The sequence below is a fragment of the Ahaetulla prasina genome, chromosome 1 (assembly GCF_028640845.1).
Source record: "Ahaetulla prasina isolate Xishuangbanna chromosome 1, ASM2864084v1, whole genome shotgun sequence".
Classification (NCBI taxonomy): Eukaryota; Metazoa; Chordata; class Lepidosauria; order Squamata; family Colubridae; genus Ahaetulla; species Ahaetulla prasina.
The window spans coordinates 177,724,043-177,743,428 of NC_080539.1; the positions used below are offsets into that span (position 1 = coordinate 177,724,043).

At 38.6% G+C, this 19,386-nt stretch overlaps 1 protein-coding gene and 1 pseudogene across 2 annotated transcripts; one reads left to right on the plus strand and one right to left on the minus strand.

The window, feature by feature from the left end:
* LOC131197204 (uncharacterized) overlaps positions 1-19,386 on the minus strand; it is a 52,039-nt pseudogene that overhangs the window by 20,057 nt on the left and 12,596 nt on the right.
* TMEM17 (transmembrane protein 17) lies at positions 3,049-7,801 on the plus strand. 2 transcript variants are annotated; one of them, XM_058182676.1, is made up of 4 exons: positions 3,126-3,373; positions 4,012-4,115; positions 4,400-4,513; positions 6,819-7,801. In XM_058182676.1, the coding sequence occupies exons 1-4, from the start codon at positions 3,265-3,267 to the stop codon at positions 7,170-7,172; spliced, it is 681 nt and encodes a 226-aa protein (XP_058038659.1). In that variant the 5' UTR covers positions 3,126-3,264; the 3' UTR covers positions 7,173-7,801. The 2 variants fall into 2 exon arrangements, with proteins under 2 accessions (XP_058038667.1, XP_058038659.1); XM_058182684.1 differs by lacking the exon at positions 4,400-4,513 and having other exon boundaries at positions 3,049-3,373.

Genomic DNA, 19,386 nt, shown 5'->3' on the forward strand with positions numbered 1-19,386 from the left:
TGTCTACATTTATTTATTTATTTATTTATTTATTTGATTTTTATACCGCCCTTCTCCCGAAGGACTCAGGGCGGTGTACAGGCAAGATAAAACAATACAATATACAGATTAAAATACCATTTAAAAAACTTATTTAAATTAGCCTAAAATTAAAAAATTCCCATACTAAAAACCCCGTTTAAAAATTGATAAAAAATAAAATTCAATTTAAGACAGCCCCGCGCAAATAAAAAGATGCGTCTTCAGTTCGCGACAGAATGTCCGAAGGTCAGGTATTTGGCGTAAACCCGGGGGAAGTTCGTTCCAGTGTGTGGGAGCCCCCACAGAGAAGGACCTTCCCCTGGGGGCCGCCAGCCGACATTGCTTGGCGGACGGCACCCTGAGAAATCCCTCTCTGTGAGAGCGTACGGGTCGGTGGGAGGCATGTGGTAACAGCAGGCGGTCCCGTAAGTACCCAGGCCCTAAGCCATGGAGCGCTTTAAAGGTCGTAACCAGCACCTTAAAGCGCACTCGAAAGGCCACAGGCAGCCAGTGCAGTCTGCGCAGGAGCGGTGTTATATGGGAGCTACGCGGAGCTCCCTCTATCACCCGTGCAGCTGCATTCTGGACTAACTGAAGCCTCCGAGTGCACTTCAAGGGGAGCCCCATGTAGAGAGCATTACAATAATCCAGGCGAGAGGTAACGAGCGCATGAGTGACCGTGCACAAGGCATCCCGATCAAGGAAGGGGCGCAACTGCCGAACCAGGCGAACCTGGTGGAAGGCCCCCCTGGAGACGGCCGTCAAATGATCTTCAAACGCAGCCGTTCATCCAGGAGGACACCTAAGTTGCGCACCCTATCCTTTGGGGCCAATAACTCGCCTCCAACATTACAATAGGCTTAACATATTTGTTAGATCTTTAGTTTCGATCTAACTCTGATCTCTTTGTTTTTAATTTGATGTATTTTATTAGAGGTTTTTGAGGGGGGTGTCTTTTAATTTTTTAATTTTCAATTTTTTAATCCTTCTTTTCTTTATTTCTGAACTGCCCATCACCGCCAAAGATTTCTTAGATTGATTAGTTTGATTTTGCTACCGTTACAATCTGTATTTTGGTAGTCTGTTTACATTGAATCTTGGGTTCTGCAACTCAACAGACACAGACTTCAGAGGTTAATTAGAACTGCAGAAAAAACAATTACTACCAACCTGCCTTCCATTGAGGACCTGTATACTCACGAGTCAAAAAGAGGGCTATGAAAATATTTATATGTCCCATCCCGGACATAAACTGTTTCAACTCCTACCCTCAAAACGACACTATAGAGCACTGTACACCAGAACAACTAGACACAAGAACAGTTTTTTCCCGAACGCCATCACTCTGCTAAACAAATAATTCCCTCAACACTGTCAAACTATTTACTAAATCTGCACTACTATTAATCTTCTCATCGTTCCCATCACCAATCTCTTTCCACTTATGACTGTATGACTGTAACTTTGTTGCACAGATGTTGAAAAGTCAAGAGACTAAACAATCCTGAAACAGTCCCTGCCTCTGCTGGATAAATGCCATTTGCGCATTCTATAGCAGAGGTAGTTTGCTCTGCAATATTCTTGCCTTGCAAAGCCTGCTTCAGTTTGCATAATATGATTTTAAGCATTATTGATGCTTTTGTTTATTTTAATGTGTATTTATTTAGTTAACTGAGGGAAGTTCAAGGATTGTAGCAAAGCAAAGGAAATAATATTCACAATCGCATAGCATAAAGCTATCAAGAGCTATTAAGTATGGCTACATATATTATTTCCAGTATCAAAGTGGCAGAGCTATTGAGACTTGCTACTAAGCAAAGTGAGTTTTATCAACCTGCTAGGTATTATATGTTATGAACATATAAGAACAGTTTTTCCCCCAAACGCCATCACTCTGCTAAACAAATAATTCCCTCAACGCTGTCAAACTATTTACTAAATCTGCACTGCTATTAATCTTCTCATAGTTCCCATCACCAATCTCTTTCCACTTATGACTGTATGACTGTAACTTTGTTGCTGGCAATCCTTATGATTTATATTGATATATTGACCATCATTTGTGTTGTAAATGTTGTACCTTGATGAACTCTTTTCTTTTATGTACACTGAGAGCATATGCACCAAAACAAATTCCTTGTGTGTCCAATCACACTTGGCCAATAAAAAAAAATCTATTCTATTCTATTATAGACACAGAATGTGGATTAATAACACCAATGGCATGAATGCGGACAACTCAAAAAGAATGCTGCTTTTATTCCTTTCTTACAAATGCACTAACTGGCAATATACCAAACCATTAGGCTTAATTGCACACACAGGAGCTGCACCCACGCTAGGAAAATTCATTCCGTTTATCCCTTGGGTCCAAAGGGAGCAAAGTACTGTCTCTATCTGATATGCCACTGAGTGATTATCATTCAGAGCTGTGTTTTTACAGTATTTTGTATCTCGTCAAACTTCCCGGAAGAAGGCAAATGGCAAATCATTTCTATTTCATTGCCAAGAAAAATAGACGGGAAGTCACGGGAATCAAGCTCAACTCAAAAGGGGATTTGTTTAGTTCAGGAATGACTGAAGGCCGTGTTCCTAGGTCGGCAGGATGCTCACAGCAGTTCTCTGGTTTAAAAATTATTGATGAACAATTCCGAGGGAATTCATTGTTAATTGCCTTAAGATGCTTGAGCCAATGCAAACCGTTTAAGAAACACACCGCCCTGCTAAAACTCGGGCATCAAAGGCGACTTCGATTGCAATTCTTCTAACGCGGTCCCTCAGTAGTAAAGATTCAGTGAACTACAAACGGCGCCGTTTCCAATGCCTTGTTTATGAGCACCTCCTCTCTTTGCCTTCACTAAGGAGAACTGCAACTTCTCCTTAGCGTTTCACAGAACCACACTGTCGCTCAGCGCCGTCAGCATCTTTACACAGCACTGACGCTTATTCTTCATAACTTCATTTCTTTGCAAATGAAGCGAACCAAACGAACTGCTTGCCAGACTTCGATTTCCTTTCTTTCTCTGCAAAAAAAACCAACCGCCTAAGAGAGACAGCCCCGAATGGAACGCCGAGGGTTGACCCTCCCTCTTGCCCGGTGTCGGGCAGAGCATCGGAACCGGAAGCTACGACCGCGCGGCCATTCCCCCAGGCGACGGGAGCTTGCACTGACACTGCGTCGAGAACTTCAGCCGGGCCCCGTTGCCATAGCAACGGCTCTCGAGCGGCCGTTCTCATTGCTCCATGTCGTTGCCGGAGCCGGTGAGAAGGCGACTGAGTTCCTTCAGCCGAACTGTTTTTACGGACAACAACCGCACGGGACCCGATAACAGAGGCGACGCCAGCCCCATTGGTGAGGGAGTGTCCCCGGCGTGGTGCCAGCTACAAAGATGGCGGTGTTGGCACTGTCGCCGTTCTTTGCGATGGTCGCTGCGAAGCTACTGCCAGACTTCCTGGTAGAGCCTGGATCTCGATACAGTGGTTGGAGCGTCTGGGCTCTGGAGAACCTTTTAAAATTTAAATCAAGGATAGTCCTTGTTTAAAATTACACCACCTTCCAAAACCAATCTTTAAAAGTATATAAACTATTCAAACGCTCCTTTCGTTTTCTTAATATGACACTATTGCCAAAAAGACCAGCTGCAGTCGCGGTGCCCTCAGCACACAAAACAGAAGATAACCTCTCTACTGCAGCCCGAGATGTGAACTAAAGATAATGCCCGTATTTAGGCTAGAAGAGGTACATGATCATACAGAAAATTATTACCACTTGGGGCACAGTGCGAAACCACAATGTCTCAACTCTAAAGGCTGATTAACACAGGTTCAAAAATATGTCTGCATGACATGTGGAATGGCAGTGCTTCGAAGCCACTGTTTCAGCACAAACCTATAGACATGCTTAGGTGAGAAGAGAATAAGGGATCCTGCCAGCAGAATATACTGTACCTCACAGGTTCCTTATGACTGTTTTCCTGTCTGTCTCTTCAGATAATGAAATCGTCTCCAGTTTGCCCTTACAGATGTCTCTGTATTTCAACTTCTGGTTCTTCCCTTTTTGGTGGGCAAGCAGTATTGCCATGTTGCAGCTGAAGGTAAGATCTAGAAGGCAATAGACACACTTCTATTTTGAGATTTGTTGCTCTTGTTAGGGTATTTGATTATTGCTTTTTACCATACCCCTGTAACAATGCAAAAAAGATTTCCACTGATCTTATTCTGAGTGGTACGTTTGATGCAGAAGGATTGAGAAGTAGGTAAATTTGTAGAGAATGTGTAAAAAATCTCAGTGAGTTATGATTTACAAAAAGACAACTTCACACGTAAAATTAATTTGTCCAAGCGGAATATTTATTTTCCATTCTCTTCTCAATTCTAGTATTCAGTTTTACCAGATTACTACAAATTCATCCTTGTGACAAGCATTATATTAACATCTTTAATTGAGGTTATACGTCTATACCTTGGATACATGGGAAATTTGCAGGAGAAGGTAGGTGTCCTTCACATACTTAAGAGCCACCTTTCTAAAAATAAATGGATACCGTTCTTTGAAAAAGATAAAACATTGGAAAATTTATAGTTTGAATTCAGGACCATCTTTGAGTCTTAATTTGTTCTTAATTTAGTCAGGTGCAGAGTCATGGGCAATTATGTGCATTCCTAGGGCAGCAAATGTTGTATTCTGCTCTGTGTGCTGCATTGCTTGCCAGTTTGCTTCTGGGTCTGAATTGAAGATGAGGTTTCAGCCTTTAAAACCCTTCATAGCAGGGGCCTCAGTTATCTAAGGGACCATCTCTCCCCAATTACATCAGCCTACGCCATTAGATCTCACCCAAAAGATATGCTGCAGGTACTATAGGATAGTGATCTGCATCTTGTGGGTCGCAGGAGACATGCCTTCTCTGCTGTGGCACTTGTCTTATGGAACATCCTTCCTCCTGAAATTAGATTGGCCCCATCCCTTTTGATTTTCTGTAAGAATCTCTAGACCTGTTTATGCTGCCAGGCCTGGAGCTCCAAGGGAACTTGAGATCTGTCCCAATGGCTCAATTGCTGAAGAGTCATTTTTATCCTTCCTTCACCCAAGGTTAGTATTTTTGATTTATGTTATTTATTGCTTTGACTTTTATGTTTTTATCTATTTTATATTGCTTTTTTATTTATTGTTCTTTGCTGCCACAGTCCCCTTTGGGAAAGATTGGGAATTGTATGACTTTGATAATAAATAAATAAATATTCTTTTTGATACATTTAAAATGTTTTTTTATTAAATTTATGTACCATCTGACTTCCAATAATATGAATTCTATGATCAGGAGACTTTCTTCATCTCTTCTTGATCCTTTTTTAAAACATTGAAATCATGCTGATTTCCTTGAGAACAGCAATATCAAACATAAAAAGAAGTATATTTCCTAGGTCTATTTCTGTTGCAATAGACTCAAAGTTTGACAAGTTCTGTTGGCTCTTTCTTACTATTGTTCAAAATTTCACAACTGTGGTGGGGCTTATTTAAATACGATCAAAGTCCTCTGAATTCCTGAAATACACTAAGAGTTAATAATATACCAAAACACTATTTGTAATGTTTAAATTGTAATGTTTAAAAATTAACATGGAATTAAACTGAAAATTATCAAAAGTGTGTGTGTGTGTAATATCTGTAAAAAAACTTTGGCAGCATTTGGGCGAGCAAAGACTACAGTTGGTATTTGGGTGTTTGAGAGGCATTCTGAGAATCATGGAATTTGATTTAACTTACATTTAACGTTAATTAAAATTAACTTTCGTTTATAAAATTTCCTCTATTTAATTTTATTTCTTTTTCAGCCACATTAAAAATCACAACTTCTTAACAACTTTGGGGTTACTCCCAGACTTTCCAGGGACTATATACAATGCTGGACTTGTAGTTTTGGAACATAGATTAAGATGGAGGGCTATACTGAACTCAGTGTGATTTAGTTCTGATCTTTGATCTTCTAGACTAATAGAAGTTTGATCTTCTATTAGTCTAGCATTCTGCCTACAGTTTCAATAACAATTTAAAATTGTGCTATGCTGCATAAGGTTTAATTAAGTAAAGTCTTAATTTTAATTATGCTGTCCATATGTAGAATGTATTTTCTGGTAAATGAAAAGAATTGTGCTAAGTTTTACAAGTTACATAGACTGTAATTAAGTATGTTAATTTCAAGGTCTTATGGTTTGGATTCAATTCTGGTCTTTATGTGTAAGATTAGTGTTGAAGTATTTATTATCTTTGCCTTTTCTTTGTCCTGGCTGTTGCTAAATTCTGCATCTTCCTAGCTCCCAAGATTCTACATGATCAGAGCCTGGTATTTGAAATCAGATCCCCTGAAATGGACCAAGGCCTTAAAGAAAGTGATTGATAGCTAAGATGCTATATTTCCTGTTGAAATGAAATAAACAAGCATCTTGTATCTCTTGTGAACCTTCTCTCATTGGCTTTCAGTCCTGAGTTTTCTTCTGTCACTAAAACAATATAGAGAATTATAGTTGGCTGTAATATCTACCTGAAAAGTCTAAAAATTTTGCTTCATTTACTGACAGAGTTGTCTTCAAAGTCATATCCCCAACAATTGAAAAGGAGCTTTTTCTGCAGAGGAAAAAATACAAAATTGGATTCTTGTACTATAACTCTGAATTTGTATCCGTCTGTGTTTATATCTTGGATACTGACAAAGTTCAATTTTCTGTACCACTCTGCTCTTTGAATTATGTTGATAGAGTGATATAATATTTTGATTCCTTTTTTCTCCATGTCTTTATAGGTTCCTGAACTAGCTGGGTTTTGGCTCCTGAGTCTCCTTTTGCAAGTGCCCCTAATTCTTTTCCTACTTTTAAATGAAGGGCTAAGGATTCAACCTTTGGAACGAGCAGTCAACATCATTTTTGTAGTATTTCTTGTCTTCCAAGTTGTTACTGCATTCCTTGCTCTCAAAAGAATGGTGAACCAACTGGCAACTCGTTTCCATCTTCATGAGTTTGACCGGTTAGATACTCAGCTTCCCTCTGATAACTTAGCTTGCCAGGCAAGGAGACTGGAAGCTGGAGGGATTATGGGACAACAAGTGGGAGAACTTCATTCAGCAAGTGGTGTTTGGAAATCTGCAGTGAGAACCTGATGGTAAGCAGAGCAACCCCACCAGTAAAGCTCCTCTGCTTGTTGCCTTAACTATGTGAGTTTTAGAGAATTTGATTTAGAAATTCACCTAGTTCTGGATAGCACAAACTAAGTGGAGTGATATCAACAAGGTATTCACTGTTGCCCATCTTTTGCAAGCGTGATTCTTGAGGGGATTAGTCTTCTGCTCATTTCTGCTTATATTATCTATTATGAAATCTGTATTATAATGACTTTCATCTGTTGTTTTTTCAACATGTATTCATATCCAGACATTTTTCAGTGGAGAAAAAAAAACATTGTTTGAATAAGTATTCAGATTTCACAATCCTTTATGGACACCTGAAAAGTGATAAATAGGGTGAGGATTTCTATAACCTAAAACTGTTAGAAATATGAAAGCTTTTATGACCTTAAAATCATTTAAATAGGAACAATTAAATCAAAAATATAACTTAAAACAAAAATAAGATTTTACATTTTTTCCTGAAATTAGCACCTTCTTTTTAAAAAATAAACGCACACAAACACACACACGTCTCCCTGAGTTGTGGAGAGAATAAGTAAAAGGAAAAGAAACAGGCAAGTTCTTACTTTCTTAGCTGGCTCAAACTTGCTAGCTTATCAGGAGGGTTGCCAATGACGAAAATATGATGTTTGTTATAAAATTTAGCAAAAATATGATAATAATACTTTTAACAAGTCAAAATATGACTTTTCAGGCAAAATAAAAAGCATCTAATTCTCACCAGATTATTCTAAAACTTAAAACATGTTTTATTTATAAATTCAAATAAAGTTTCCAGAAAAAATCTGACATGTTATAGAAATCCTCGCCCTAGTGGTTAAAGTTTTTTAAACAAAATTGTTTTTATTTTGAGATATGTATTTAAAAGATTCCATGGTACTCTTTTGTAAACAATAAACTTTTAAAAAATATTCTTTTAGTATATTCTAGTTTTAACCTTTTAAAAACAAACTAGCACTTTTCACCGAAAGATGCTACAAAAATTACAACCAAATATCTCCCAGTGTTTATTTTCCAGAAAGGGGAAAGTATCATTCCTTCTGTATAATTTAAAATAGACTAGTTTTAAGCAATTTATATAAAGTGAAGCCAAGACCTATTCATATACTGTATGTAGTGTTATGATCTATATACAAGGAATAATAGCTCTACTATTTTCTAATAGAGTGTAAAGTATTTAAAAGAAATGTTTTGCAAAATGGACATAATAACTACTTAAAAAGTTAAAAATATTCATATTCTACTTTGTTAAAAAAATTAGAATGTTGGGAGAAGCAGATGAAGTAGAATGCCCAAAATTTGACCCTATTGAAATATGTGGCTAAGCAAGCAAGCTAGCTAAGATAAGGATGTTAACTTTGAAATCAGACAAGAACCGGATGACAGCAACCAGAGATAAAAAAGTTAGCTGCCATGCATCAAGTCATGTTTGACTCACTAACCTAATTGCCAACAAAAGGACAGCTGAGGTGACATATGATGAAATGTTGGCAAAGGATAAAAGGCAGAGCTGTAAGGGTTTCTGTGAGAAAATCTTTATTTGGGCATGTTGCCATCAATGTATGCCAAGCATTCCTGTCTTCCACAACCCCATGCATCACCTGGCCAGTTCTGTAACAGCAACTGAGTATATGCCTGCATCCATGTGTGGGTGTATGTGTGCATGTATGTTTAATGCTTAAAGAATTGTAATAAAGCTTTTATAGGTTAAGAGAGCAGGGGTGTCAAACTCGATTTTATTGGGGGCCGCATTAGGATTTTGTTTGACATTGGGAAGCTGGGGTGGACATGGCCAGGATGGGTGTGGCCAGCTCCATGTCACTCGTTTCGGGGGCGCCTGTGGTGGCCTGAGTGCTTTGCCAGTGAAAACAGGCTCCCGAGCTCTGTTTTCGGCTGCAACGGCCTCCTGCAATCCTCTGCCAGCAAAAATGGAGCTTGGGAGTGCTGCCGGCAGCCCTTGCAAGCTCCGTTTTTGGCTGCAATAGTCTCCTGCAACCGTCTGCCAGTGAAAATGGAGCTGTCCTGAGAATGCATGTAGCCCTCCCGAGCTCCATTTTTGCTGGCAGAGGCACTGCGGGCCGGTCCTTCACTGTTTCCAGGGTGGCCCCACAGGCCAGATCCGGCCCCCGGGCCTTGAGTTTGACACCCCTGTTCTAGAGCATTTAATTACTGCGTAAGTTCCTGAACCGTATCTCTGTTGGAAATGTGTGAGTGTTATCTATTAATGCCTCTCTTACTGACCAAAGCTATGAACCACCAAACCTTGGCTGTATTTATCTGGTCTCCAGACTAGGTAGAACCTAAAGAAGGCTGAAGGTGACTGTATCTCAATATGGAAGTAAAAGTGAATGGATGAACTATAATATCCTTTACAAAGCTCATGTTGCTCCAACTTTGGTCTTCTCAATGTTCTCATTGCACATCCACCACTTCTGCTGGGGCAACCAGCAAAGTGAAGTAACTCTGCATGCATATACATGCAGCAAAATGGGAAAATTTTGAAGTAGGCACATGAAATTTACAAATGATCTGGCTGCTCTAAGTCTTCAAATGAACACATTGTTCGCACAGATGCATATTGTAAAACTCCTGTTTCAGATCTCTTGTTCAGCCCTATTGTGGCATCACAAGAACTTTAGTAATTCTGAGAACAGAAAGAGATATCTCAAATTCAGAGTAACAGTTCAAGTTCTCAAACTTGTTCAAGTGAAGACTGATAAGTAGAATATCTTGGTGTGTTACTTTATTCAGTATATATAAAAGATTTTGCTGTTTTTGAAAATACAATGTGCTGTTTATGTTATTGTAACCATATTTTAAAAGGGAGACGGTAGCCAGTGGCTAAGATGCTGAGCTTGTCAATTGAAAGGTCGGCAGTTCAGTTCGAACCCCTAAATGCTGTGTAATGGGGTGACCTCCTGTTACTTGTCCCAGCTTCTGCCAACTTAGCAGTTTGAAAGTACGTAAAAATGCAAGTAGGAAAATAGGGACCACCTTTGGTGGAAAGGTATCAGTGCTCCGTGCGCCTTTGGCATTTAGTCATGTTGGCCACATGACCACGGAGATGTCTTCAGACAATGCTGGCTCTTTGGCTTTGAAACGGAGATGAGCACCAGCCCCTAGAGTCAGGAACAACTAGCACATATGTGCAAGGGGAACCTTTACATTTAACCATATTTTGGAGTCAAAATTGTATAAAAACCCAGATGCCATCTAGAGGTTATTCAGATTTTGGTAGCCCAGATTTATTAGCCCTATGTTTGTACAATTAACATCCACAATCTTTACTCCAAACAGATGAATTTTCTGATAAATCTATATCATATATTATAGATGGTTTTCTTTACATCCTTCCTTCTACACCTACCAGTTGTGTCCCATATCCTCCTCTATAAAGATTGACTGATATTTCCTGTTGATTGAAAATTGTCCAGAAACTTCAAGCATTCAATAGTAGCAAAAATATATATTTAAATCCAGATAAAATAAAAGAAACTAGATGCAGGGAGTGATATTCGGTTTGTTTTGCATGGGTTTGCTCTCCTTACACAGGAGTATATCTATTCTTTGTTTCTTGATCCTTCATAGGAGAGGAGCAAATGTGCACAAAGAGGGCTACTATGATGGACTCACTAGATCTCAGCTTCCCCTTTAAGCAATTTATATTAGAACATCTGCACTGGTTGTCAACTGTTTACAAATGCTACTTTGACATTTAAAGAATTACAGCATGACTGCCTGAGAGATTACGTTTCTTGTTATAAATCTGCCCAAGATTTGTAGGAGAGTCTATTGAAAACATCCTGGTTCTGTTAAAGAATTACCACATATAGTATACCATATATCCATTTATTAAACCTCCAACAAGTAGAATGAGCAAAGGAATAGTTCAAGAATTTACCAAATCAGAAGTCAAATTTTAAACACAAGAGCTAATCAGATTGGGCAGGTATGATAGATACCAGGATTTTTTTACGGGATAATTTGCTGGTTGTTCAAAAAGTGCAATTATAGTTGTAACTATTGTTATAAAATTGTATGCCACCAAATCAAAATTCTTCAGTTGACAATAGTAAAATAAATACCATTCGAAAGTCAAATTCCAATAAAATACATTTTTCCATGAAACCAGTAAACAAAATTAAAAGAGAGATATAGAATAGAATAGATTTTTTTTATTGGCCAAGTGTGATTGGACACACAAGGAATTTGTCTTGGTGCATATGCTCTCAGTGTACATAAAAGAAAAGATACATTCGTCAAGGTACAACATTTAGAACACAATTGATGGTCAATATATCAATATAAATCATAAGGATTGCCAGCAACAAAGTTACAGTCATACAGTCATAAGTAGAAAGAGATTGGTGATGGGAACTATGAGAAGATTGATAGTAGTACAGATTTGGTAAATAGTTTGACAGTGTTGAGGGAATTATTTGTTTAGCAGAGTGATGGCCTTTGGGAAAAAACTGTTCTTGTGTGTAGTTGTTCTGGTGTGCAGTGCTCTATAGCGTCGTTTTGAGGGTAGGAGTTGAAACAGTTTATTTCCTGGATGTGAGGGATCTGCAAATATTTTCACAGCCCTCTTCTTGATTTGTGCAGTATACAGGTCCTCAATGGAAGGCAGGTTGGTAGCAATATATATGGAAACCTATACCACCAGTAGAGTCCAAAGAGCTGTTGAAACAGGAACATTTTTACTGGTTTCTGGAAAGCTAACCAAGTAAACTGCAAGGAATATGTTCTACTTTGTCGGGTCCATCAAAAGCCCCATCCCCAAGATCTTTCATATGTGGGGACTCTATACATTCCCTCTTAGGATAACCACATAGCACTTGAAAAATGCCTAACTTGACTGCTGGTGTGTGCGTGCACACACAGACACATAGAACAAAAGAGAAACAATTTCCTCTCCCTAGTAGCACTCAATGGCAGCACTGAAGCTGGACCTGAAGTAGACAGGTAGGCCTGAAATAGAGGCTGGCCCTGAACTGCAGTGCTGTCACCAGTGTTGCTGCTCAAAAGGCCACCTCACATCATTTCCCGAAGGATTGCATTGCTCCCATAATCCAGCATCTTCCAGGTTCTGCTGCATGCCGGATGCCCAAAGCTGCTCCATGTCGCACAAGGTCTTTGTTCTTGAAAGTGGCTTCAGAGAATGCTCTGAATGCTCAGAAAACTGCAAAAGCATGCTCCATCTCATTCTTGCTCAGCCTCTATAGCCTCCCAAAATCATGATTTCGAGAAAGATATGCTGCATCATTACTGCAGATTCTGCATCATTACTCGGTCTAGATTCTAGATTTAGTCTTGGAATTAAGTTAAGTCTGTGAAGTCAAATTCTACCATCTAAGCATTGTTTTAAGTTAATTTACAAATTCAGTAAAGCAAAGCTGGCACCTATTTTGAATTAGCTTTCCCAAGGAACATTTACATAATGAGAATCCACTGATTTTATGCAATCGGCATACCTATGATACATTTGCATTGCATTGCCATATTTCAGTTTCCTGGGAGTGTTGTATTTCAAACATTACTACATTTCATGCAAGGATGCCAACAATGCTCTTTCAGTTCTTCTATTATCTTAAATAGATAATGTTGTGGTTAGTTCTTTCCCCCCTGGGGAATTTATTCATTTTGTTCTACACTGTTCTTATGAGATTCAAGTCAGTTTAACTCAGGAGATTAACATGGGGAATGGGGGCGGAAGGGGGCAAGATTAGCATTATGGAAGAAAAGTTTCAGAAGATAGTGATTCATTCAGTATGACCAATTTGGAGGTTCATTTTCTAGTCTGCCTTATCAATAATGGCAATCTTCAAGGGGCATAGCCTTTTATTGGAAAATGGTGATTTTCTCTCTTGTTGATGAGAAAAATGCAATGCTAACTGTCAAGATGTGATGCTAACCTCTGGTCACGTCTTTGTGTTTCTGACCAGAAACCTGAATGAAAGACCGTGAAGGAAAGCATCAAGCCTCTTAAAGGAGGCAAAAATACACACTAGTAACTTGTGAAGGCAAAACGGACAAAATTAAAGCGGGTGGGGGAGGGAGGCCAAGAATAAGTGATAAGGAGCCACAAAAAGGATTAGACAGGCTGGTAGCAACTAGCAATTGCCAAATGCAACACAATCGAAACCAGCCATTCAGATGGGACAGCCCTAGGATATAAAGGACAGAAATGAAGGAAAGCCCTGGATTACTCTGTTCTTCGATATTGAATTTTTCCTCCAGATGCATCAGGCATGAAATATGATACTGATAAGCCAAGATTGAAAACAGAGCCAGGGAAAAAAGAAGAAAAAAGAGGGAGGGGGAAGGAAAGGGAAGGGGTAAGAGAAGGAGAAAATTGTAAAGGGGTTCTGTGAAATTTGCTGGAAGAATAATTTAATTTGATAGTTATTGGAACTCATCACCCAAAATAAATCAATACAGGAATTGTAAAGTGAAATATTCAAACAAGGCTGTCCCACTGAATTCACCAAGATTTCCTTCAGAGTAAATCACGTCTAGGATTATGTTATTAGCAATCACCAAATAGAATTGACCTGCTCTATTATCTCTTTGTAAATAGTGGGAAAAATAACTTTAAAGTATAATTAATAACCAATACTCAAGGCACTGACCTAGTTCACACTGCCAAACTATGGTTCGTGTGCACATGGCTTATTGATGAAAAATAACAGACTGGCTTCATACCTTAAAAAAGTCTCCATTGCTGGAGGCTTTTAAAAAGACACTGGACAACTGGACAGCCACTTGTCTGGAATGGTATAGGGTCTCCTGCTTGAGCAGGCGGTTGGACTAGAAGACTTCCAAAGTCCCTCCTAATTCCTGGGATGTTCTCTATCATCCTAGAGCAGGGGTGTCAAACTCAATTTCATCAGGGTTGTGTTTGACCTTGGGGGGTCAGGGGGCATGGCCAGGGTGGGTGTGGCCAGCTCAATGTCACTCATATCTGGGGCACCTGTGGTGGTCTGGATGCCTCCCCCAGGCTCCGTTTTCGGCTGGGATGGCCTCCTGCAGTGCTCTGCCAGTGAAAACAGGTGTGCCCCCCGAGCTCCGGTTTTTGCTGGCAGAGGCACTATGGGCTTGTCCTTTGCTATTTCCAGGGTGCCCCCATGGGCCAGATCTAAGCACCCTACAGGCAGGATCTGGCCTGAGTTGACAGAGGACCTTTGTGACATCCAGTCTCATTGCTGAAAGTAAGTATGATGCTAGAGACTTGGGCTTTGCTTTGTAATAATAAACTTCCTACTAGTGGTGGGTAAAGGTTCCTTAATATTTTATGCAAATGTTTCCTCCTATTTAATTTTTTTCTACTGAAGGAATTATGATGCCATAAATGTCCTTTGCTGAGTGGGATCACATAAGAACTATTGTTAAACTAAATCAAACAAATCACATTCTCATTTAGTGCATTGTTTGAACACACACAGACTTTAAAAGCGTAGGATGGAGTGATCCTACTGAAAGAAATTAAACCTGGTCTGTCCAGAATCTAGGAGCAATCCACTGAGAAGCGTCCTGAATATTGCTTTGAGTTTCATGCTAGATAAAAATAAAAATAATTTATGTTTGTATTTGTGGCAAAGATGTTGCAGTCAGTGCGAACTAAACATTCAGGTGGGGAACTTATGCTGCTGCAATAATCCAAATAAAGACATGGATAACTGGTCTCTGAAAACTAATTAGGAACATAATGAATTACAATTATCAGGGGAATTATGCGCCCAAGGATTTCTTTGTATAGAGACTACTTGAGTCAGGAGTCAACAGCAGGCAACAAGGTAACTGACTGAAGAAATTTTGATTCTTTATGAAAACATGCGTGCATTTTTAAAAAAAAATAAAAAATAACCTGTGACTCTAATAGGCATGTAGGCTGCTTTTTAATTTTACCATATGATTGTGGTGCCAATATGTTGAGGCTGTTTTTCACTACTAATACTGTTACTATTGTTGGTTAATAGAAGGCTGATAGTGAACTTGAGATCCTTAGTTTGAATCTAGGACACAGTTTAACAAAGCAAAATGCAAGAGTGGGAAGACTTTTTAAGAAATAACACCTTGAATCAATCAGTAGAAATGTCACTTCTTCCTCCTATATGACCTCAATAGCCTCAGATTATAAATGCAATGATCTGATTATTTATATCCTGGACTTAACATCAAATTGCTTACAAAAAAACAAAAACAAAACCCAGCTAATCTATCATGAATGGACACTGCCTACATGTGTTACTTAATTGGCAGATATAGTAGAGCAAATATTTAGGTAAAAGAATCTGATTTGCATAAAATAGTGTAAGCATGCTTGGCATAAAACTGGGCTTTGATTGTACTTGTAGGATACTTTGCTGAAACTAACCAGAGAATGCTGCAAATGATATGGGGTACCACAAAGGCTAGTTAACTAGACTATTCTTATCTTATTAAAAAACATGGTGTGAAAGGTAGACATCAGGCCATCTGTTGGTGATGATGGAAAATATAGATAGAGGGAAGAGGGAGGATGGAGGGAGGGAGGAGGAGCATAGCCCAATCTTGTGGACCAGGCTCATGAACATAACCATGGAAATGAAGGTGCAAATTTATTTATGAATGCAAGAGCTAAATGAATTGGTGTTACCTTGATTGATATGGATGTGAATAAGAACAAGAATTCAGAGGTTCCAAGTTATGCTTTGGGAAGGTAGGAATAATGAAAGAACAAAACCAGGGATGACTTTTGAGGAAAATTATGCAACATACTTTATGACCATGATTTAGAAAAAAAAATTATTCTCCTAGATGACATGAATGGAAGACAATGTAAGACAATATAGAAAAATCAATGGCTCACAAAACCAAAATGAATGAGAATGGTGTCTGCTTGGTGGGTGTGTTTACAAGAGCATCTTTTTGTTTTGAATATTAATTGGCTGAAAATCTATTCATGCATACAAGTGGCAAAGGAATGAGTTGAATGTCTGCTTCGTTTATGATGAAAGATTGAGGAATTACAGAAAGATACAAGAACAATGAGAGATTCTGAATGTGGAACAAACCGTTATTTGGTACTATCAAGAATGGATCTTTAGAAAAATGGACATGGAAGAAAAGGAAAGAAACGGGGGGAAAATAGTGGAAAAAAGTAGAATTACAGGATCATGGAGGTGGAGGGTGAGAGATCATCAAGTCCAACAAAGTAGAAAACCATAAAAAAGAAAAAGTATGTGTCTTGGATGAAAAATATTAGGTAATCAAAATAAATGGAAAATGGATATAAATGTGGGCAAAGAGATTTGATTTGATTTTTATTAATTTATTTATTTGTCAAGCATGTATAAATTAACAGATATAAATATAAACACAGTTATAAATACATAACTGGATGGATACGAATAAATGGGGACAGTAGGACAGGAACAGTAGGCACATTGGTGTGCTTTACACGCCCCTTACAGACCTCTTAGGAATGGGGTGAGGTCAACAGTACACAGTCTAAGGTTAAAGTTACAGTATTGGGGTTAGGGGATGAAACCACAGAGTCAGGTAGTGGAATGTGGAAATTTCTTTGAAAAGAATGAAAATATCTTTTAAAATGCCACAGAATATTTGGAGTTAAACAGGAAATAAGGAAAAAAAGGATGCTTCATGAATGAATAAAGTGGAAGAAGATATGGATAGGAAAATTGCTGAGAAGGGAATGATTGTTGTAAGCAACTTAGAGATTGTCTTTAGGCAAGATGGGTGGCATATAAATTTCACAGTAAGTAAATAAACAATTGCTCTGAGAAGGAGCGAACTACTGTAAAATGTGTCTACACTATTGAGAAAATAGTAATTTTAAAGAATGTTGTCAAAGAGAGCAAGGAACAATTCAGATTGAAAGAGAAAATGCTGAGAAATTTTGGTGGGAATTAAACATCATTTTGAAAATGGATTATGAGCAGAGTGAATGGAGTTAAAAATAAAATGAATGGAAATTATTTGGGAAAAAAGTCAGTGAAATGATAGAAATAGCATTTTAGAGATTTGTATGGAAATGAGAATGATTTGTTGAAGAATGGAATTGAAATTAATTGTATAAATATAAATTTCTAAGAAATAAACCAAGGGAAACAGAATTCTAAAAACTGTAAATGTTGGAAAATAGCAATGCTGCATAAGTAACTGGAGAAATGTAATTTGGATTTTTTATCCATTTTTGTTCATTTTAATGTCCAATGCTTAATATTTTAATGTTTTTAATGCTCTAATTGTGTTTTATAGTGCTTTGTGATATTGTACTGTAAGATGCCCAGAGTCATTTGACAGTGAGATGGATAGCATATACATTTAATAAATAAATCAAATGAAACCATCTCTCTCTAATCCACTGGTGGGTTTAAAATAGGTGTGAGTTGACTCTCTCTAAGCCTCAGTCTGATCCCAAAAGCCAAACTATAATCTAGTAATTATAAATGTAGTAGATGAAGTAGATGAAGAATTAGCATACACCATGATTAATTCTTTAATCAGACTGATTAAACAATCCACAATCCAGGAGGAAGTGTAGACTTCCTCCAGAGAAAGCTTAAAATGTGCTATAAAGGTTACAACACTAACACTTTAAACTGGGATGACGTACAGATGAGTTACCAATGTAACTCACATACAGTTGGGACAAATAGCTTTGTCTTCCTCTTACATTTCTGCCTGCCCTATGTGTAGAATGCTGCAGTAATCTTTCTAAAAGGTTATAAGTATTTCAATCCCTAAATCTGCTTTCTCCAGGCAGCATCTCACAGACTAACCAGCCAGAGGAGATGAAAGATGTTCATGTCCATAGATGGGGTTAGTGGAATTATCTGAGACCCTCTTTATCCATTCTTGGTTCCTTGGGAGAAACCAACTTGAAATAGTTTCACATCTGGTTCGTTGGATGTCAACATAGGTTTAGGGAGTGTGTGGTCTGTTTTGCATGAAGTTTGCACACCAATGGCTACATTACCTTGGGTAACAGGTAGTATAGTCCAATACCTCTGAATGGCACAACACTGAGAAAGGGTAAGTTATCATTTAGAATCCATCATTCCTTCTTCCAAAAACAGATTCAGTGGCTCTCTCCTTTTTCTTCCCCATAAACTTAAGCTGCTTTTCTGGCAAAGTTCCCAAGAACAAAGAAACAGGCCAAAAGATTTTGATATTTTCTGGTTGGTTAGTAATCCAAATGGAATACACGTCCGAGTCAGCATGAACTTTTATCGCAACTGCTTTGTTTAGACAATGATCATATCTATTTCCTCCTCATCCTTACCTACTTTTGGAGCACAATGGTACATGTTGTGAACTGCATGGAAACAGCTCTGAGCAGTTGAGGCTTGATCTGAATGTTTCTGCTTAAGGCAGTATGATCCAGTCATGCATAAATATTACCCAGGTTATGTGGGGCAACAAAAGAGCTGTCAGTCATGCAGATATAGGGTGGGGCATCTCCACTTATGAAAAATAACTTTTTTTAAAGAACTAAGAAGGTTTTTTTTAAAGTATAACACACTTAGTAAGTGTTCTGGGTTCCCCCAACTGCATGCCATAGCAGAAAATATCATTTCCACAGAATGTGGAATGAAAAGGGATTTAGGGACCTGTTTTAAAAATGCAGTTTCTGAAGATGTGGAATCACTATCATGCTTATTAAGAAAAGCAAATGGCAATGGCAACATCTTCAGTTGAAATCTATCAGGCATTCAAAGAGAAAGAATTGATGAGTGACTAGACCAGGGGTGAAATCCAGCAGATTCTGACAGGTTCTGGAGAACTGGTAGCGGAAATTTTAAGCAGTTCAGAGAACCGGCAAATACGACCTCTGGCTGGCCCCAGAGTGGGGTGGGAATGGAGATTTTGCCCCTGCCAGGCCCACTAAGCCACGCCTACAGAACCAATAGTAAAAAAAAATTGGATGTCACCACTGGACTGGACCCTTTTTTATGTTGAAAAGACAAGGGCATTTTTAGTGCTATTCCTATGCAAAGAAATACTGGGGTGAATTGAGTGTGGCTTAACTTATACCTACTCAAGTTGTGACTGTGTATCTCAGACAATGGGCAATTCTGGACTGTCCAAGCTGTTTGTCTCTCTCTCATTCTACCCCTAGCCATTTCTGAAGGCAACTTCAGAAATTCCAGTCCAGTGTGTTGTGTATTGACAATAGGAC